Raw genomic sequence first — 22,411 nt, forward strand, 5'->3', positions numbered from 1 at the left:
CTTTTGGTTCCCCTACTACAGATTCTCTGAGCCCTTGCAATCTGTACCTGATTGAAATGCTGTTACTCCTTCTGGAAGTCTGCAACATTGTGGCCCTCCCTTAGCTATGACCAACATGGCGGACAAGATGCAACTTGCTCTACTCAAGCACAGTTTTTCCTCTCCAATAACCTTGCTCAAAGAGAAGCATCATGCTTTCATGACTTTGTCCGAGTGACCCAACATTCTTGTTTTCATTTTAAAAGAGCAGTATTTCCTCCTTTTAAAAATCCACCAACATTATTGCCAAAGTGTAGGAAGATCTTAAGATACTCAGATCATGAGGCATCAGGAGTAACACGAGTTCAGAGAGGTGGTGAACATCACAGGGTATATGAGAAGAGGTACATTTCCATACTGTGATGGGATGGCATGAGCCACTACTCCCCTCTTTCTGAGTATTTACTCCAAAAACATGATTTAATGCTGATTTTGGCTTCAGAAGAAGACTTTTATGAGTGGATGACGTGAGGACAATACGCACCTAAGCCAACTCCAGAATGACCAGAGATTGCAGGGAGAAACAGTATCGTCCCAATACAAAGATACCAACTACAGGTAGGCTTCTGTTCTTCCAGACGAGATTTCTGCACCAAATTAAGAGCTTGCAGTCACTCAAAAGATAAGAAAAAGCAGGGCTAGTTTTGTAATGGACAACTTGGAAAGGTGTATTATAGCACTAGAAGTGGATTGTTTGAAGTTGCATTTTTTTAAACCACTGTTTTGGAGTTTCATATTTTAATTTTAGTCCTTCTGCAAATGTGTGGTATTCTTCTTCCTGTATAAAAATGTTCAAGCTTATAGCTGCTCTTTTCCAAACTCTCAATCAAGAAGGTACCTGGAACACCACTGATGGCTTTGATCATCACTAGGTTAAGCTCTTAATACAATGTAAAAACTAACTTCTTTTAAACGCCACCACCTCCATTCTGGGAGCTTTTCAGGCAAGACTAACAACAGCATTTCAAACAAAAGGAAGCAATAATGCTTGTCATGGAAAAGCATCTCAGCAAGCCCATACTGCATAAGCCCATACTGCTCCCCACRAGGAGCCATGAGGCAGACCACATTACAGCAAGCACTTTACTAACCTGGAGGAAAAACTACCTCCACCTTCAGGAATATGAAAGATAGGATGACAAAGAAATGCAGACTAAGGATGGGCTACAGCATGGGTGCGCAGTGATTAGAGGGGAGGAAAGGCCATGCATCAAGCGTGCTAGAACTCTCACACTTCATTTTAGAATGCCTTATACCAGCCTTTTCTTTGGAGTAGGAAAGAAGGGCAAACAGGCTTTGAATACAGGACAAAGAGTGGGAAGGGACTGTGGAAATACAGGAGAAAAATGCAAACATTGAAAAGAGAGGAAGGAGAGAGAGTGAAGGCTGTCACAGGAAAGGTAGCAGTGTAGTGACACGGAGTAAAACAGTGCCAATACAGCAAGTGACTTGGGGAGGGGATGACGGAAATACCCCAGGTCTAAATGTCAGAAAGGAGTGAACAAGATCATCAAGATTCTCCTAGACTTCCCCTCCTTACCCTCCTGCTGCCCACAGTATAAAATGGGGCTGAAATAGCCATTAAGTGCCCCTGTCTTCAATAAAGGGCAGGCAGGTGTAAGGTCCTTATTTTCTTCCCCTTCCATGGTGCCTGCTTCCCCATTCCATCATGGTTCATGCTTGTATGCAACACCCTCAAAATCACTAGGGTCTTAGTTTACAAGAGCTTCATCCTGGGCATCCTATGTTTTGCACTCCTTTCAACAGTTCCTCTACTTGACAAATCTCTCTCTAACCATCTGCAGATATGAATTCACCAACAGCTTTTCAAGAAGCAGTGACTTTGTTCACAAATTACTTGTTCTTTGCTGGACACTGTAATCCAGGTCATGTCAATAAATCTGAGGCATTTGTTCTTTTATGACAGGGATCAGCTAGCTCCTACTGTGTACAACAGCTCATGCATTGCAAACTGGCAATCCTTTTCCTCTATTGAACTTCATTTATTACCACTTGTTTTTCAGTTTTACTGTACCATCTCTAAATTATTRTACAAATTGGCTAGGTTAGGGGATATCTGCTAGGATACAAGAAAAGTAACCTTTGGGAATGGCAAAAAGCATTCTTTCAAAGAGCTATCTGGCAAATCTCAACACACTTTTCTTACGTAGCTTTGCTACATTAAGCTAGATGCTTGTATTTCTTGCGTTGGAGCATTTGGCTTGGTTAAGTTAGACAGACACTGAACAAGGTCAAGTGTTTGTAGCAGACTGCCAGCAGAATTTGGAAGCTGTCAACAAGACCCAAAGACAAAGTGAGCCCTTCTGTTTGGGCATACCTCGTTCCTCTCAGGCAGTCATCTGTCTCCTGAGGCAAAGAGATGGACAACATTTCTCATCTCACTTGGGTAACTAAATCTTTCAGGCTAGTTTGTTGGAGTAATTCTGGTTGTCACCATGGATTTTGACAGCTCAGATCTGTAAACTACTGTGGGAAATCTCCCGGGTTCCCATCCTAGTGCATTCCCAATCATTTCTAAGTCCCTAGATGTAAAAGACTATTTAGGCTTTTGCAATTGACTGAGGCTTGAAGGGGAAGGAGACATATCTGAAAACTTTCTGCCAGGCTCTTTTAAGTACTGTGGCTTTTTAAAATTACGGTCTTCTCAATCTGTTTTTGATGTACAAGCGACCATCAGCTGCTAAACATCACTCTCCTCTGCCAGATAGGTCACTTCCATTGCCCAGAAGTTACTGTGACTTCAGTAACAGATTAGAGAGGACCCTGCAAAAGAGTCATCAATAGTACTGTCTCCTTCCATGTAAGAGTTTTAGGTGAATGTTAGTGACAGCTATAAGATTAAAGGGTTTTCCTTTACTTACTGATCCATCACATAAGAAAGCAACCAACCCTTCTCAAGACATGTTAGTCTGACTCATACAGATTGCCCTGCAGTTCAGATTAAACCACCCTCTAATAAGTCATTGCAAAGATGGAGATGCTGTCAGCTGATTTCACTTGACTGGCAGAACTTAGGCTCACACCAAACTTCTCACTTGTGCCAAGGTCAAAGACACCAGGTTTTTATAACCACCTCATTATCTGACCAATTCCATTCTAGCCAGTGAAGGTTATGCTGACTTTACCAGTGAGGGTGTTTGCAAAACCCCTCGCTGGGTACAACCTTCTTGAACACAGGAGCTTGTGCCTTGGAAGGGAGTAATCATTTGCATAGCTAATACACAAGAGGAAATGAGGCTACTGCAAACCATCCTCACTAACCATTTTCCGCACAAACTTCAGGCTGCTTCCTGCAGTGGAGATGGCACAAGCCAGAATTCAGTTATAAAAATTCTGGCCATCTTACTTATTTTTGGTGACTTCTTCTGAACTTTACCATCCTTTGATGTTATGTACATGCCTTCTTCCCACCAAAGATACTGTATTTTAATTATAGCATAATCCTTTTTATTTAATGGCTCCTATACATTYTCTTCTTTAAATAGTAATCGCTATTTAATATTTCTCTTATACTGCACTCAGAAACGGTGGCTTCTAGAGTGCATCAAAACCAGCCATTCTGAGTCAGAACAGGTGGCTTTTAGACTCAGGAAGGTGTTTGAGATAAGCAGGCATTAGACTGGCAAAGGCTAAAGACTTCATGCTGTCTTAAGGTATGACAGTCCATCATCACTGATGTGCAGAGAATAAATGATCACCATGTGGGAAAGCTTGGATGCCTCCCAAAATCATTCCTCCTCATTTGAAAAAGGTAAATTTTTAGCAGATGTATTTCCTTTATCAGTAAGAGTGAACACCTTAACTAATAAAGTTGTTGAACAGAATCAACTTCCAGACTACTGATGAAAATTAGCCTAAGAGCAGAATTGGCTTGTAAAACCACATACCAATCAATACCAGAGAACATTATTATGACAGAGCCTGCCTCCSACTTATCTAAAAGATTTCTGAATTGAAGCCTGGAATGAGCCTGCCTTATTGATTTGTTGTAAGAAAATGAAATATTAGAGATACTCACTTTGACCAAAATAATTCTTGCTAGCTCTTCGCATGCAGGCTTTCCTTCATCCTTTTTCAAACCCTCCAATTCAAATAAGGTACTGTAGTTTTCCAGCATTTTAGCCATTATCTTGTTGCAGATCTCTTGTTCCTTTATCCCTTCAAATCCAGAAGGCACACTGAAATTGGATGGAACATGAAGCGCAGTGTTATAAGTACTCAACAGACAAATGTTCCTATACAAAGTCCCTGTAATATTTCAGTTGCAGATACAGGCTGGCTAGCAGGAACATGAAAAACTCTGGCTGGGAAAGAAGGATTAAATCTATGTTGGTTACAACTATTGCAGTTTGTCTGCAGTTTTTCCTACTGATATTAAATATTGTAYCTGCTAGTCAAACTATCTACTCCACAGAATCAAGGTATAAATCCAGTTGAGACAACTACCAAATGAGACACCACCAACTTCACCATACACATTATCTAAAAGTTGGGTTCATGGCCGCAGTACAGACAGCATGAGGCACTTAAACTCTCCAAACAGTCAATGGGAAAAGTCAGGTACCTCCAAAAAATGATTCATGATGACCTCAAAGATACATGAGAAGAATGAGTCAAAAAAACAACCAAACAAACAAAAACACAAAAGAAACCCACATGCTGAGCAGGACAGTAAAAGGAAATGTTAAGCAAGTTCTCTGCAGCTTAAGGTGACCCTAGGCTGTATACCACCTTTCTTCATCTATTTTGTGAGTTGGCCCTTCTCTTTAAAGTAGGCTTATAACTTACAGGGCTTTTCAAAACACAGAAATGGAGGCTGCTTTCTGCAGAACACCCTAAAAGATTCATCTGAAAAGAGAGAGATGGTTTCCAACCTCCACCTCCTGGGAGGAGAATCCTGGGAGGATTCTCCTTGGCTGCAGAAGAGGGTGAGAAGATCCAACTTCTTGCCCTCTTGAAAGAGGCCCCTGTGCAGCCAGGAATGCTTGTCACAGAGCTTGAAGGCACACACAGAAGAAAAGGCAAGATACTGATTTGGAAAAAGTATTGTGTTCCAGTCCACGCTCTGTTGCATTCCTTATGTTTCACACCACACTGTCATCTGGTTAAAAAAAAAAAAAAATATATATATATATATATATATGTAAGTTTTTTATATATATAAACCCCCCACCAGGACACTCAATTAATTTAAGCATCTAAGGAGCATTTTTTGGAATGTAGGCTTTTCTGCATGTATTATTGGACTTTGGTGCCCAACACTGACTTAAGTCCTGTTTTAAATGCAAAAGTAGGCTTTCTGGAAAATCTTTTTCAACTTTTAAAATATTTTTCCAACATAGTACAGTATTTCCAGCAGACCCATTCTCCTCTAAATCATCCACAAAGTGGCTGCATGGATGCGAATCCTCTAAAGATCTTACAAAGAATGGTAGAGACAGCAGATCAGGAGGTACAGAAAACATGGAAAAGACAGGGAGTAGGGAAGCAAAACCCAAAAGTAAGAAAAAAATGCAAGTATTTTTTGGCTAAGATTGTACAAGAGAAAAAACACCACAATCAAAAAAAAAAACCCCTCAACACTATCTGAGCTATTTTACATGGATGTAACTTGAAAATAAATCACTGTTTAATATAAACAAAACAAAATTTACGAATAACTGGCTACTGTAAAATTGTTGTGACTAATGTTTATTGGGGCCAGACACACATTTAATGAACAAGGCTCTGAAAGCAGCTGCCCCCAGAAACCTGCCATCAAAAAATGCCTTCCTGTAGGATGTGCATGGTACTGATCTCTTTCAGTATTTTGCTCTCTGCAGTGCATCTACCTGTCAAGAGGGAAAAGGATCCCACTGCAGCAGAGTGCAGCTGTGTAAATGCAAAAAGAGAATCTTTACTGCTGTCATTTCAACACTCAATATATGCTACAGAGTCACAGGACCTGAGGTTAAAGGAATTATTTTACACTGCAGAAGCACCTCTACATTCTCAAATGTAAAATGGGTCAGTCTCAGCTACCTTAAATCAATTGATTTCATTAGTGTCAAACCTAGCTTCAGACTAAATACAGCAGAAATGGGACAATTTTTATTGCTGGATATGTGTGTATAATGGCGGCCCACTTACATTAGAGAATGTCACCTATTCACTAAAGATGGCGACTGGTCTGAATAAAAGAAAATGTATGTATACAAGAGATCTGGGTAACCGTCCCGATATAAAGAAACTCCTTTTCCCAAGCTAAATGATGTGCTCCAGAGTAGGCCTACTGTAGAGCTTGCCTGTTAATTTAGGCAACTCCCAACTGCCAGCTTCCTGATAAATTTCCCCCAAACAGGGCACTACTGAATTGGGTCTGGTGCTCCAACAAACCTCATTCCTAGCAAAGGGCCTGACAATGTGCTGGAGTGATTTCAAGTCAAAACAAAGACTTAAGATGGTTTGAAAGAGTTTTAGAGCAGAACCTTGACCTAAACCAGATCTGCTGGGAACTATAACCTATGTGTCCCTGCTGGCAACAACTAATACCAAAAAATGCTTCCTGTTTGAAAAACAGTCCAGACCAGAAAGTTGCCACAAAGCACACAAACACTATTTTATTTCTGCACAACTCTGTGCTTTCTTGACCTCCTTTCCCCASGCTACTTCCTCAGTTAAACCCTATTAAACCAAAGCGGTGAGAAGTCCAGTATTTTATTCTGAACAATCTAATGTACATGTTTGGTCATATGCAGAACACTCTTTTTTTTAAATATATATATAACACAAAAAGCCATCTAAGCTCATGGCTTCAGTCTCCTTTTACCACTTCTCTCTGAACTTCCAATGAGGCAGTCATCAGCAGGGCACCAAGTAGGGCCGCACGATTTTTGTTTGCCCTGTTCATTAGAAATTCTTTTGATGTTCTTTTGTGAAGACCATGTTAAACGTTTTGGCAAAACAGTGTTCATGGTCACAGTTCTTTTATGTCCGATTTGTATGTTACCTATATACAATAACCTTGTTGCTTACAGAGCTAGAGGCTCCACTCTGAAAATCTTCAATGGCTGGACTTGATCAACTTATAGCCATTTAAATACAAACTACTTCACTACGAGTTAAACAAATTTTCTAGAAGGGAGCCATAAACCTATAATTTCTGTGGTCATTTCTAAAGCACAAATGTTGATGAATTCAGGTCTGTCTTTCAGGTTTGAGCTGTTAAACTCCCACCAAGTACTTCCAGTGATTTGCCCAAGGTCATAAAACAGGCATGTAGCATAGACAGAAACAGAAGCAAAATCTCCGGTGTTCCCTCTCCATGTCCTAGGACATCCTGCCTTTCCCAAAGAGATGCTCAGAGTGAGTTCTTATGCACACAGCGTAGCTGCTCCACATTAAGCAGTTGAAAAAAAAAGAAGTGCTTTGTCGAAACTAGATATTAGCATTAACAATATGCAACGTAGTTAAGCAGGGTCAATAGCAAAGCTGCATTAGTACCAAAAATGTTGCAACATTTGAAGATTAAAATTATTGGTGGAGCCAATTTCAAGCAGAAAAAGCAGTACTTCTCAAAGTTACAATGCTACTTGAGAAAAGGACCAAGTTGTTAGCCCTTTATTTCACAGTATTATTTCTACAGTAACAAGAAACACCACTATGTATTACTCTAAAATTCAGTCAGAAAACCAGCACGCATTTCTACAAAGTTTTAAGGAAAAAAAWAAAAGAATTATATATATATATTTTAAAAAGCCAATTTCATTATTTATGCAGAAACCTATACCGTTTCTGCAGATACCCACATTTGTACAGGCTCAAGAGGAAGTAACAGGCCCTTCTAGCCAAAATGTTGACATTCTGGAGAACTGTAGTTCCATCCATCACATTCAAATTTGGGGAGATAAATACTGAGGTTTAAAAAAAGGTGGTGACAGCAAATGCTGATTGCAGTGTTGAAGTCCGGACATATTACATGGTAAGATCAACTGGAAGTGAATACTGAAATATACCTCAGAACCAAGCAACTTCAAAACAGGGACTTCTACCCAAGGCTAATGCAATATTGCAATACCCCTTTTACTGAGAGTACTTTTGTTGCTACCACTGTTCTGATCCCAGTAAAGACACTGTAATTAATTAAGGTACATTAGGATTAAGTAGTCTTTAGAAGACTAACATGCAAGTTTCAAAAAGGAAATGTATCAGCGGTGTCAACAATCCTGAGTTTTTCATGAGAATACAAAGTCATGATCACAAGCGACTACAATGCATCCTAAGGCAACTTCTGCAGAGGAAGGAGTGCTAATCCCAGCAGCTCAGCCAACCACCACTGCCAGCAGTCCCAATGGGCTGCACTCCCAGAGACACCTGTCAGCTTCAATGCATTCTGGATGAGGCCCTGGCTGCCTCTCTAAATTTCTCCAGCACTCTGAACTAATTCAAATATTGTTCTTCCATTCATGTCCTGAACTACTGCACAGGGTACTAAATTGCCATCGATTCTAGTAGTGAGCCAGGATGCTGCCATTAGCTATCTCCCAATTTAGAAGGAAAGACTGTGTTTGCTAAGCAAGGCCGCTTTATTTTGGTTAGATACACCTTTCTAAAGGTTTTATTTTGCGCCACTACCACAGGTGATCTAACTGTGCAACATTTTGTAATGGTGCACACAGTGATTAGCTCCATAGCAACAGAAAGAGGGTGCCCTGCGAGTAGGTTACATTGTTCTGACAGAGTGTTTTGCCAGCATTTAATGCACAAATAGAACCAAGTGTCATGCTGTCAACAYGAGAGGCCTGAAGCATTCTTTTATACCTTTGTTTAAAAAGCAAGTAGAAATTCTCATTAGACTCTCAAATCAGGGTTTACTTTCTAAGCAATCATAACCAAATTAGGAGTTGTTTTTATTCAAAAACTCATAAAACAATCAAGTCCTTACATCATTAATTCACAAACATGTTTTGACACAAAAATTAATTAATACTATTAGCAATGACTTTAGCAATCAATGACCTCTATCGTAGCCAATATTGGAAAGTCACAAGCATGGCAGTTAACAGGACATATGAAATACGTCAGCCAACAAATCTCAACTGTAGCAATAACAAAGATGAAATGGGAAGGAGAAATTGTTACCCATCATATAAAGCAACCATGTGCTAAGCTTACGTTCAGTATCCAACAAGTGCGTGATCATAATTTTATTTATTTTTTTTTACTTTCCTGAAGCAGCTTGAACTTTGGTGCAATTTTGCAGAATCACATGATTTTGTTCCTGTTTTTGGTTTTCCACATAATATCGGGAAAAAAAAATGCTTTTAAAGCATAAGAGGCTGGGAAAGTAACATTCTGTGAGCTAGCACTTCTATTTACTTAACTCAAGGAGGCTGGAGTTGGGTCTGCAAAGTCTAATGAGTTCAAGCCACTGCCGCATTGTACAAATTTCCCAAGACTAGTCAAAAATGTGGAGATGGGTGAAGATTTAGAGATGCATCACAAACAGCTGAGCATTCGAATCAGTGCTGCTAAAATAAATCCCATGTTACCCTAATTGAAAATATAAMCATTCCAAACATTTGCTTTGCAATACCAAATTTCAGTGAGTTGTTTGGCTTTACCTGTCTGGCCTCCCTTTCAGTTCTACCGATCAGGGAATAAAATCCACATTGCTACAACTTGCAGGCCTGGTCCAACCTTATTCAATCACAGAAACAGCTGCACCAGTGCTGACCTTTTAAATAGAGGAAAAGGCATTCAATGGTTGGCACCAATAGGAATTTGGCCTTATTCATCAAAGGAAATAAAATTCAATTAACACAACATTGCAAAGCTTGATTTATTCTTGAACTTGCCATCAGCATCGCAGCTATACCATCCACTTCTCCAAAGCAGCTCCCAACTGGGAACGAGTGAGCAACCTGCTGTTTACACTGCAATTTGTTCCTTAGTGGCACAAAGGAGCTTGATGGCTCCCACCAATAAAAATCAGACCTGTGTCAGGCCAGAAAGCAGCTGGCTGTAGTAAACACCTGTGAGAGCAATGTGAAAGACTTGGGTAGATTTATAAAGATCTTCCCTTTGGTCTTACCCTCATAGAAGACTGGAGGATAAAAAGACTCTCCACTGCTGTGAATCCTTGTATTGGAAAGGCGTTCTGCCAAAGCAGTCTCCTTCCGTCTTACAAGCCCACAACCCCAAAGGAGCAACACCGCCCCTCACTGAATTTCCCCTTGGTGGTAGCAGTACCTTTTAGTTGCATCCCTTTGGGGGAAACGTTCACTCTGGTGTTAATCCTCTTGCGGAGAGAAGCACCCCACAAAGCACAGTTGTTCCCCAGCATTGTCACTCTGGCAGCAGCTTCATAAGATGTGCTGCATGATCCTCCTCCCTCCCTGATCAGGGCATGGGGCCTGGAGAATAACTGGCCAGAAAAAAATATTTCAACTCCCCAGGGAGAGCTCAGGGAAAATTCTCTCATTGCTAAACCTGCTTCTCTCTTTGGATCCCAAACCAGCAAGGCCTCCCAGGCCTTTTCGCACTCATTTAACTGGAACTGCTGGGCAACAAACAGCATCATTTTAACTGGACACTTACATTTGCCAGCTCCTTTTGGGGGAAAACAACAAACTCTCACAACATGGTTAATCTCCACTGGAATGAAACACAGGTTGGTTAGGGCTCAAACCATGGCAGGCACACACAGCCAGATCAAGCTTAGAGAGAGAGCTGTAAAAAGAATGCAAAGAGATCCTCTGCTTACTTTGTAACTGGTGGATCTCACATCTCTTATCATCCAAGCCAGGACAGAAAGAAGCCAGCAGCCCCTCTGACACACAGCTCCAAGAGAGAAGAAAGCAGGAGAGAAAGAAGACACTGGTCCTACGCTTCCTCTTCAACACAAGCTGAGAGCGCTGAATGGAGATGCACAGCAGGCCATGACTAAGGATACAGCTCCACAGAAGCTGAAATTCAGATCAATGGACAATAACTTTCTCCAGGCATAACCATGGTGCAAGTATTAATCCTCCACACACATTAGCCCAGTGATAGAAAAGCCAAATATTATTTACATTTGATAACTMCATGCTTGTTGTTTCTCAAGGGCTGTATTTCTCTACACACTTGACCTTTGGCTTCCATCACAATAAATCTTAACAAATCCAAGTTGGAAGGAAACTGCACCAAGTCTCAGACCATCATATTTTCCTTTTTTTTTTGAGCTGTCTTCCCTTGTCCTGTACATTTTCCTACATCTCACATCACACTTCATTACAAGGAGTGCAAAYAGCCATTTTCTCCCCTCTTCTATTCATTATAAAAATAGAAAGCACATGATAACCTCTTTCATTAGAAGAGCAGCAGTATGATTAGATAAACAGCAAGTAAGAAAGTAGTGGAAGTAGTGGACAAGACAAAAGTAATAAGGGTTTAAAGGTTGGAAAATGAGACAAATTACTGAGAACAGAAGGTAGAGAAATGGAATGAGATGAAGAAAATTAAAATGAAGTCTAAATGTCTGGAAAGCTGCCCAGAGACACTTATTCAATTCTRAAACAGCTTTAGTGATGGAGTAGGAGATAATATGTTTAAATAGCTAAAATGTCACTAAAAATACCTTGTAGAAAGTAATCCTTCAATATCAGGGGATGGACTTTATCTCCTTTCACTGCACACAGACACTGATTTTGGACATCAGTGTGAATTTTTGACAGAAAAAAACCCTCAGAATTTCCTATTTCAGTGTAATTGCTGACAAGCTGACTGCTAAGCCTCCTTTCCTTGTCCTGGAGCAACACTCCATCCGCTGCTCTGAACTAACAATGGAAAGTGAGAGAAATGAGTTTCTACTGTAGTCAGTAGAAAGATAGCCCTTGCCAAAGGAGGCTTCAGACAGCCTTACTCTGGAGCTCCAAATTGCATTCTGAAGCAGATCTTTCTCTAGCTGCCTGGCTAACCAGTTGGCTAAGCACAATGCCTAAAGGTGGGTGCTGCAAGTTCTTTCCTCCTCCTGTCAAATCTTTGCCAATACAGACAGTCACAGTTCCACCAATTTAAGACTCCATCCATCTACACAGAAGAAAAGAGTATTTAAACTGTTGCTCACAATTTTTTGGTCCAGATCATAATACTGGATTACCTTGAAAAGCTCACAGGGTGAAACTTAGCTTTAAAAAAAAAAATCTACACATATCACTTGGACATATTTGGGTCTCATAAAAAAAATAGCCATTTGTGAAATGTCAWGTCTTGCTTTCATTGCTTCTTTTGCTACAGGAAGTTTTAAATGACTGCCACAATTGCAGAGATACCTGCATTCATATACACCCACAAGAGGCCTTGTGTCTTCATCTGCACTGAACTCGGCCCTTCTTAGTCTTCCTTGATGGAACAATGTGATTCTTCCCCTCTTACCCAAAGGCCCTACAAGTCATACAAACTGTTAAGTGGTTTCTATGCCATCTTATGAGAAGAGATCAGTTGAGACAACCATACAGACTATGCTTTGATTTAATGCCATTTGCATTTCCAAACTGCAACCCTCTGCAATCTACACCAAAATGTGCAGAGCTCACTTCCAAAACTTTCCTGGACCAAGTGATGAGTAAAATTATTCAAATAGCCACTTGGGAGTTAGAATCACAAAGATTAAGCCATTGGACCTCAAATTCCTGTAATTTAATTTGTTTGTTTTTAATTCCACTAAGAGACAGCAACTCCCAAACTTTAAAACCTTACCATATAAATAAAACTGCTCATACAAATGTAATATTTGAAAATTGTTTTGCTTTTCCATGTCAGGAATTTGCAGTACTGTGTTTGCACACTCTTATTCATGTCCTCCTGCACATACTGCTGTCTTTTGAATTTTCTTTGTCTTGGAGGGAAAGAAAAAGTTTTTCATACAGTATTTTTTATGTTTTTGTATTAGCACAGCAAATGTTTTAATGCTTATATCTTGACATATTCACCTTCACCATCCATGAGCAACATCTGAACAGGAGGCTGTGGTATAGTCACAAGGACTAGCTTTGGTTTGCATGTCTCATCTCTGCATGTTCTCTCCTTAATCAAAAAGACATGCCCCTTTAAGAAAGGGAGCAAGCAGCATCCAAGTTAGGTATGCGGAACAGGCTCAATACATTACCAGGAAGCTAACTTCAGCTTCTGCTTTCTCTCTSTTTAAAGAAGCATATTTCTTTCCACTGGCTATAGAAGAAGCCTAGGGAGATGGTCTCATTAGGCAATTAATCTACTCTAAGTCTCATTAAGCAACACAGCAATCAGTATTATTCCAGAGAGAAATTTTACAAGGACCAATACAAATCAGACATTCACTACAAGGAACTAACTTCTCTCTTTTTGCTGGTATCATGTATCTTTCAAGACTGATGATGGTGAGCTAAACTCCCCTACACGTCTCCCATAGTATTGTCTCAGATCTTGGATGCCTGCCAGCGGATGAATTACAGGCAAGATGGGGACAAAGATGTTAACGGCGCACTGCCTCACAGAATTGACTCAAAAGAAACATTCCTGCATGAGAGCATTCTTGCATCTGGAAATAACTCTCCCCACTATTGCTATAACACCCAGCAGCATGAACAGTGTGTTTTCTTCACCACAAGAAACAAGAAACAGGGCCAGAAGAAAGAAGCTAATAAAACTAGTAAATTCGATAGGAAGTCTCATAAGGCCAACTGAATCCCAAAACCTCCAGGCCAGTTTCTAAATATAGTAGAATGATAAAAAGCCCAGAATCATTGCCATCTTGAGGACAAATCTTGGATCATTAGAGGTTAAATCTACATGGAGCATGCAGCATCATCTCTGGAAGTTATACAACATCTGGGTGCTGCACCCGAGTCCTTAATCCCCCCAAAACCCTTTCTCAAAGCCTTCTGTAGAGAAGTATCCATATTAGCTGATAGCCAAGGAAGAAAGCTGTGTAAGCACAAGTCTCCTTGCCCTCATACAGTCTCACCCTCTTTCATTGTGTACTCCCGCTCTCCTATCAACACAGCAATAGAAACCATTTAGCAGTATTACAAGAGGAGAGGGGAGAGCAACTTGCCTCCTATTCAGCTCAAATAATAAACCTAGCCCTAAAAGTTACCACAAAAGCCCTGTCATTGCCTTTGCTCAATTATCCTGAGCAAATAGGGTTCTGAGCTACCTTTCTGGCAATTTGCTCTACAATATGCTCAGCCAACACGAGAGGAAAAGCGAAAACCCTGTCAACTTACTGAAAGCAGTTTGGTCCAAAAACAGTGGCAAGATTGCAAAGATTCATCCTGTTCTCTACATGATGTTCAGCAACTTTTGTCAGGAACCGGCACAGATACTTCAGCAGGCAATAATGAGCATCAGGCAATTCTTTAAGGAGTTCTTTCAAATTACCTTCCTTCTGCATGTCATTCCTAGTGTCTAAGAAAAACAAGAGGAGAAAAAAATATATGTATGGTTTTCTACATTGCTACCAACTTACATATACAGGCAAGCAAACAGTAGGATCTAAAATTTAGTCTAGTTCAGTCTATCTTATTCAAAGATAGATTATCTTATTCAAAGATAAAAAAATCCTCCAAGCCCTTTAACTTTCCTCAGGGAACCTGTACTTTTCTCCCAAGGCTCACCTTGGCCATGTTTGTCACCATTTCGTGCTCACCCTTATGTTGTAACTGCTTTTCCTGAGCAGAAGCAGCAGTGGTCACAGCTAACAGCATTAGAGCACATTCATTCCTTTCCAGCACACTGCTGCATTTGTTCTTACTCCAGCTCTGCCAGATCTCCTACTTCCTGACTTCCTCCAAATGCTGTCTCTGCTTCCCAAGCCCTGTCTCATACTCTGCTTTTCAGCTTCCCCTCCCATGAAGATCTCCAAAAATAATAAAGAACAGTAACACATGGAGGCTCCTGAAATACAGATGTTGTTGCAATACAGTGCTGCAGTACCTTCTGAGGATCTGTTCTATGAAGAGCTTTCCTCACAGTGACAACTCCATACCTGACTCCATACTAAATCTTATGTGAGAAGCATTGCTTAAGGCAAAAGGGCTATTCAGAGAAGTGTTACACACCATAAGGAGCCAAAATTAGGCCTAAAGTTAGGGAAATAACACTGACATACTATGCAATCTTCTACAGTTCATGTATGGATCACACATAGTTTCTACTTAATTTTGTTCTTCTTTTGGAATTCAATTCAAACAAATGCAAAATTTTTTGCTTCCTTCCTCTACTCCCTTAAAAAAAAAAAAATCCAAAAAGTACTCTGGACCCATCAAAACCTTGGATTTTTTTATTTAGATATAAAACTAAGTGGTTTTTTTTTTTGGGGGGAGGGGGCGGGTAACTCCTCTTATGCCAAAATGGGATGCCTTAAAGCTTGGAAATATTTATTTCCTCTCCCCACCAAAACAAAAGTTCTCTGAAACTCCCACAATTGCAAAGCTTTTGTGCTTTTGTGCAACTGGTCTTTCAGATAGAAGACTGCTGACGTCAAAGGTTTTCCTCACCACTCTATTATAAGTGACACCTATCCACAGGAGTGTGGCTGTGCATTTCTAGTTTTGGGTTGTTTGGGTTTTTTTGGTTTTGGTTTTGTTTTTTTTTTTTTGAAAAGAGTTATCAGTTTTACAGACTGATGGTTTTAAAAAACTGTTGTTGGGTAATTGCTTTTTCCATAGAGATGGACTTTAAAATTTAACAACAGTTTTAGTGGTTTTGGAGAGATGTCTTTGCTCCACAAAGCAGCCAAAGCGAACTCGCATTAAATGCTGACCCTCTATGTTCTCTGTAAGAGACTGCCCTGTCCCAAAGTAGCTGCTGGCTTACCATGAGAATATATAACTCCTCCACATACTTTGGGCAATAAGGAATTCTTTAGCGCAGAGGACATTATGATCCTCAGCAAGGAGATTTACCCAGCATTCAGTCAAAAACCAAACCTTGCTCAGGCTTCAAGACTTGTTTTCAGGCAAGGAGACAGAATAAAAACAGGCTGCATCTGAAGTAGGTCAACAACCAGCTACTGTCTCTGCTGTACATCCTGGTACCAGCATGCAGAGTAGGAGACCGGGCCAGAGGGAAAACCGTGTGCCTGCCCTGTGTGTCAGGCACAAATACTTTGAAGAAAATGACATTTCACATTTCCTCAAAATTCTTGCTTGAAAAAAAGCTGTGAATATAGTGTGAGATATGTTTAAGGTATGCTTCAGAAGTTTCATCTTCATTTCTTCTTTTCATTTCCCAGAAAACTTTCAGGGCTGGATTGCATAGTATTCTAGGGATAGGGCCTCTGAGAAGTGATTAACTGTGTAAATTAGCAGCCTGGGTAGAAATATCTGAGAGTTATTTCTGAGAACTCAGTCATGAAGTTGCAGTGATTAGTGTTTTACGGTCTTACATTTTTGTGGCTAACAAAAAAAAGATTTATCCTGCATATAGTTTGGGAAGCAAACAAGTTTTGTATGTTTGTACTCGTCGCTTCATACAATTCTGGGATTTCAACTGAAGAATTCATTTTAATCCATCTTTTTTGGTACCACAGGGTTAATACAATTTCTTTCATGACAGCAGGCCAAAATTTAAATGTCAGCCCAATTACTTGACCAAACATTTAAGTTAACTAATTAGTTGTATCATTTTCTTTTACAGCCAAGAAGTYAGCTCCTTCAGAAAAAGGAAATATCAAGTATGCATTAAGCAGACAAGAAAGAGTATTTGCTTATTTATGGTAAGTATTTCTATCTGTCTTAAAAAAAAAAAAAAGTTATACAGGAAAAAAAAAATCATGACTTCACTGCTATGAATCAGCTTGCTATTATTTCTGCAGCAAAATTTCAGGACTCTTCCAGAAGGCTGTATTAAATTGAATGACAAAAAGGAATTTAATTGGATTTATATCTGAACTGATCAAAATGGATGGGACAGTCAGACTTGATTACTAATTACCTTTTCATGAAGCTTAAAGTCAAAAACACGACTAATTTCCACAGAGCCAGAACATTAAAATTCACCTCCTGACATACTTCTCTTTAGATAATGAACAAACTAGCACACACTGTTTTTTACTATTAACTGCTTGCAGTTATGATCAGGAAAGCCAAAGCCTTTACTCAGAAAAGGACACATCTCTACCATCACCATCATCCCATCACCTAATTAGGGAATGCCCTAGAGAACTATCGCTTCTCTGAGCCTCCCACTGAGGCTTTAGATTGTCAGGTACTTTTCCATTTACTGAATGATTTCCCAACACTTCAAAATTAGCAAGATGCTAATAACCTCCACGAGACATTCTGAACACCGGCTTGCACTCTGACTACAAACAAAGCTACTGGCCTCATGTCTTTGGTTGAATTTAAGGAACTGGATGCCCCTGATCATTAAGCATGATGTATTATGTGGTGTGGCTCAATATCAAAGACACTTATTGCTGGACACACCCAAATCTTTGTCCCTTGCTCAGCATTATATCAGTACTAGGTGTGTTATGCCTTTATTTCTAGTACTTTTAAGAATAGAGTCAGGTATCAGAATATAAGATCTTCAGAAATTACCCTAATTGAAGGGCCAAGAGCCACCAAATAACATGAAGCAGAAAACCATATTCACTGAGCCCCGAAATTCCTTGCCCTGCTGAAAGGGGAACAAGAAAACACGGTTGTCTTCTCTCCCCCTTCTTCAGCTGAAAGGCAAGAGAATGAAGTCAAACCTTCCTCCAAATACAATTCTAAAAATCAAAACCCTTTTCTGAATTTTCCTGCTGCTGACACTTTTTTCCACTGGCTTCAGCTTTATTTTTACAAATACTAATTATGATCCATAGGAAATGTAGAGGAAAGTAACATGCATACAACACTTCACACACTCTGTACGTTTACCAGGGCAAATGCATCTTAGCTATCCATGACCATATTACTTCAAATAAAACAGCTTTCTAACTTACAAGGGAGCACGAATATTCTTGAGTCATGACAACCAATTGCTTGGAGAACTCTCTGTCCACCCACTAGACAATTTTTCTATTTGGTTAAAAGTCAATCACTAAGGACTACTCAGCTGGTACTGACTATCAGAGACACATCTGAGCACCAATGCTGCTGACACTATTATAAAGACAAGCACTGAGTGTATCAAAGCCCTAAGCTTATGTATATGCCAAGTTTTGTGTGGTACAAGCTGTCCCATGGAAGTCAGGAAGACTACCATGCGTAGCCTTACTTATTAAGTAAGATTAAACAGGGTAGCGTGAAGTTAAGCACATGCTTTAGTCTCTGCAGCATCTTGAGATGAGACAAACGAGCTTGTCAACGTAATGGAAACATGAAAGCGCCAGATTTTCAAAGATATTCTACTCCAATTCGGGAACCTATATTTAAGCCAGTTTTCCAAATATGCTTAGCTATCAAAACACAGTATTTCATTCAGTACATTGAGCTCTTTTGAAAGTCTTGCCCAATAAGGTAGAAGGAAGGAGAAAGGAGTAACAGAAGAATGAAGGTTGAGGGAAAGGGAAAGCTACTTTCAAGGCAAAGTTAAAGCATTCATTTTTTTTATTTTGGAAGCCTGAGAGCAGTCACATTAGAGAGACAGCACCCTAGCAGAAATCAGCAAAAGCCGCCCTGCTAGATGAGCGACAAGGAAGGGCTTGAAGCAGGAGATGAGACAGTGTGTTCTGGGCTGAGGAAGGGGGAAATTCTTTCAAAGAAAACAGGCAGCCTCAGGCCATATCTAGGCTCACCAGCTGGAGGATGGCAGAACACAGAATGACTGGCAGCAGGCCAAGGAAGGCAGCAAAAGCAGCATGRCACCTCAGAGCTGAGGTAGGGAAAGGCTATGGAGGGACAGGAGAGGTCAAAGAGGTAACTGAAAAGGGCAGGCACTTTCACAGCAAAAGGAGAAGACAAAAATTTAAATTAACTAGAAACAGGAGCCTCAGCAGTGTAGGAGGCAGGTCTTCAGACACGTTTGCAAGGGTGTTTTTAGTCTCATTTAATTTCAGTATCCACCCAGAGAACACAAGAGGGACGTATCTTCCAGTGGTGCAACCTATTTCCATACATATTGGGTTTCTCTGACACGCTACAAACACTGTCTAATTCCCCAATGCAATCCCTTTTCACACTACTCCTTCCCCCTACACAGCATGCTGTCTGAACATCAGTAAAGGTATGAATGCCTGCAGACAGCTCTGTGTATTTGCTTTGCTCATGTCTCAGATGGTCTGACCCCAAACAACTCCAGCCTGGAAGCACTGAAACCATATTAGCATAGTGCCATGCCTTAGCTAATTATCTCTGCTGTCAGGCGAGGAAGAGAGGCTTGGGTTCAGTGTCATGCTATCATGTCCACAGAGCTTTCCGCTGCCTTGCATACTACCAGCTTGAAGGGGTACAGAAGACTGTGCATCTGTCTGTAGCTATCAATGCGCCCTAAGTAATTAATCTTCAGCACACACGCAACAGGTTGTATATTAGTCACCACTGCACCCAGAGGGCTGCTGGAGGAATCAAAGCCTTTCTTTCATTCTCCGCAATCTATGGGAAGTGGACTCCAGTTCTCTGCCAGATAGCATTCTGCTTAAGACATGACCCTGCCCCAGAGGAGAAGATCCTGTGGAAAACAGAAGTTATTCTGCTAGTTTGGAACTACTCATGATAACATCAAAATCACAATAAAAGCCAAAGGAAAAAGTTAAAATCATTCCACAATAGCCTGTAAAACCATAGACAGTTACCCAATCTGATTTGCTTCACTGCTGCAATTATCACGGTAAAACGTCCCGTTTATTCATTTTCACAACTACTGTGCAGGTTGAAGCTTGACCCCTCAAATCCCAACACAATCTGTATGTTTTGTTCTGCCTGTCCACGTAATTCAAACAGCACTGGCTACCAAGCGTTCCCTAAACTGACCTGTTGATCCAAAAGGGAACTCCTCCCCCCCTTCCACCAACTCCCATCCCTCTCCTTCAAACTAGCTGGGCTGTTCACCGGCACCTTGTGAAAACTTGTCAGCCACAGCAGGCTGCAAGAAGGAGGCATACATGAGACTGAACTCACATCTAGCTCCTGCATACTCAAAAATATAAACTCTCTAGGATGGAACAATGTCAAGAGGCCAAAGCAATCAGGCAGCATTTAATTTAATTAGAGTGGATGCCAAATAAAGACAGGGGCCTGCATTTTGCTGTACCCCTGCTGGAGAAAGGGGAGTGGGGGGAAGAGAGATTTACATAAGGAAAAAGCTTTCTGTATGCTGAAAAGTACAATAACAACTTGTCTTGCTAAAAGCAAGTGACCTGTGAAAGGGGATAAGAGCTGTGCATACAGAGCTCCTTCCTAGTATGTACAAAAGTCTTAAGAGGCAGTGATCATGATATAAGAGATAAGGAATGAAAAGCCAGAAGGAATAAACAAGCTCAAACAGGGATTGTTTTATGTGAGCTGCCGATCACTTCCAACTGAGGTTTCTCAGAGAAGTATTTTTCAACCATCCAGGTCTGTGAGCAGGGCCCATGCTGCTGGAGCAGGGAGCTGTGCCTAACCATGCAAAGTCCCTGTCACAGGACAGGCAATGATGGACAATTTTCCCCCCAGGACTCCCTACAGGGAGTAGTGTTTATGTTTGTCAGGTGCTTTGCAGAGAGCAGCCGACAGAGAAACCACAATCAGCATGTCCCTTGCCTGTGTTCACTACACACATCTCTGATCAACATCATCTACCGAGGAAGGCCCCCCTCAACTCCCACTGCCACTGCCTTTCTCTGAGGACAGAGAGAAAACATCAGGACACACCAAAATGCCTTCAGGATATGCTATGTGATGTTTTCTGAAACTGCTTAGTCCGGGAGTTGTTCTGAATGCTTATATAAACAGCAACACACCAGGATTTGGGGACAGCAGGCAGAGCTTGTTTCAGATTTTGTTGCATAGGCTTCAGATAGCACAGCAAGCCAGCTGAACGGATGTCATGAAGTACAAATGGATCAGGCTTTCTCTTTTTAATAAAAGAGGGGATTATTTATTTTGGGGGTTGGTAATAAAAACTATAACCCGAGTGAAAAAGGATTACAGCTACAGGTAAATTTTTATTTTTTCAGTCCAGCTATTTTTAACCAGAAGAATCACTTCCTAACAATTTTTATAAAAAATAGAAGTAATTTTGCATTATTTTCAAACCAAGCTTTCAGTTGGTTGGTACCAATCCCCGAAAACGTTCCAAAGGAATTCTAATACAAGCACAAAAACAGCATTTCCCATGCAAAGGTTCAACAGATGGGAATACAGTGGTTATAACAGAGCTTGTAACAGCCTTCACTGTAGACATGCAGCGAAGTGACTCTAGATTCAAGGTTATTTTTTAATAACCTGTTGGCTCAGGAACAGCTTGACCTACTTTCTTTACAGTTTGCAAAAAACACTCAGGCACGTTCACTGTTGGGTACCATTTTGCAATAGATACCCTTGTGCATACTTTGATAAGTGAATAGATAATTCCTCTAATCCTGCATAGATGGTTGATCATTTCACCGTAAACAGAGGCCCATCTACCACTCAAGCTAATCTGAGCCCTSTGAAAGCCGTCAGTGCCTTTCAGAGCAATCTATTTATGCTATATTGTCTAGGGCTTGGGAGAGGAGAGGAAAAAAACACTCAKTTTTCTTCAAATTTTTCTAAAAGCCTCCCCTTGGTCATAACATTTACTCTAGCATTTTTCAAACAAGATTTTTGTTTCCTAATCAAAATTGTAATGGGACTATAACTAGAACTCATTGTGCAATATAGATAAAGTTAAATATAAAGGCACTTCTGTACTGTCTCAGTTTTACTGTCTTTTGCACAATAGGATTTTAAGTTGCACAATTTTTTTTTAAGCAGAAAAGCTTAGTAGGTAAATCTGCTAAGTAAGGATACATATCTCATGTCCATACAAAGCACTGGAGGAACTCTCCATTTCCTGTAGGAAACAGATTAAGATTACCAGAAATGAATGAAGGTTTCCATAAACCAACATGACCTTTGAGGGGAGAGGGATGTAGAACAGGGAAAGAGGGACTTAAAAAAACAAACAAACAAACAAACAAACAAACATTTTTTTACCCCCTCAACTTAAACATTGACTTAAGAGAAAGAATATATTTAATAAATACAGTTTATGAGTCAGATGTGATAAAATAAAGAAAAATAAAAAAACAAAGAAAGCACAGCCATGACTAGAAAAAAGGGACTTTCTGGAAAAATGGCACCTTCCTACCCAACACTTCTACTACCCTGTCCCTGGACTCAAAACTTTTCTAATGAAAAGGGATTTTTACACAATCCATACAAGGCCTTGTTATAGCTACAATGCCTGTACTCAA

General features: G+C 40.3%; 1 protein-coding gene across 12 annotated transcripts in view; it reads right to left on the minus strand.

The window, feature by feature from the left end:
• FAM13A (family with sequence similarity 13 member A) overlaps positions 1-22,411 on the minus strand; it is a 139,498-nt gene that overhangs the window by 112,563 nt on the left and 4,524 nt on the right. For 11 of the 12 annotated variants that reach the window (XM_026090142.1, XM_026090147.1, XM_026090141.1 and 8 more), the window contains 2 exons: positions 14,289-14,469; positions 4,079-4,238 (listed from right to left, as the gene is read on the minus strand). In XM_026090142.1, the coding sequence (XP_025945927.1) occupies positions 4,079-4,238; positions 14,289-14,469 (341 nt within the window). The remainder of the gene's footprint in view (positions 1-4,078; positions 4,239-14,288; positions 14,470-22,411) is intronic. The other variant, XM_026090153.1, reaches the window with a different exon arrangement.

This window comes from Apteryx rowi, unplaced genomic scaffold (genome assembly GCF_003343035.1).
Source record: "Apteryx rowi isolate R43461 unplaced genomic scaffold, aptRow1 scaffold_85, whole genome shotgun sequence".
Classification (NCBI taxonomy): domain Eukaryota; kingdom Metazoa; phylum Chordata; class Aves; order Apterygiformes; family Apterygidae; genus Apteryx; species Apteryx rowi.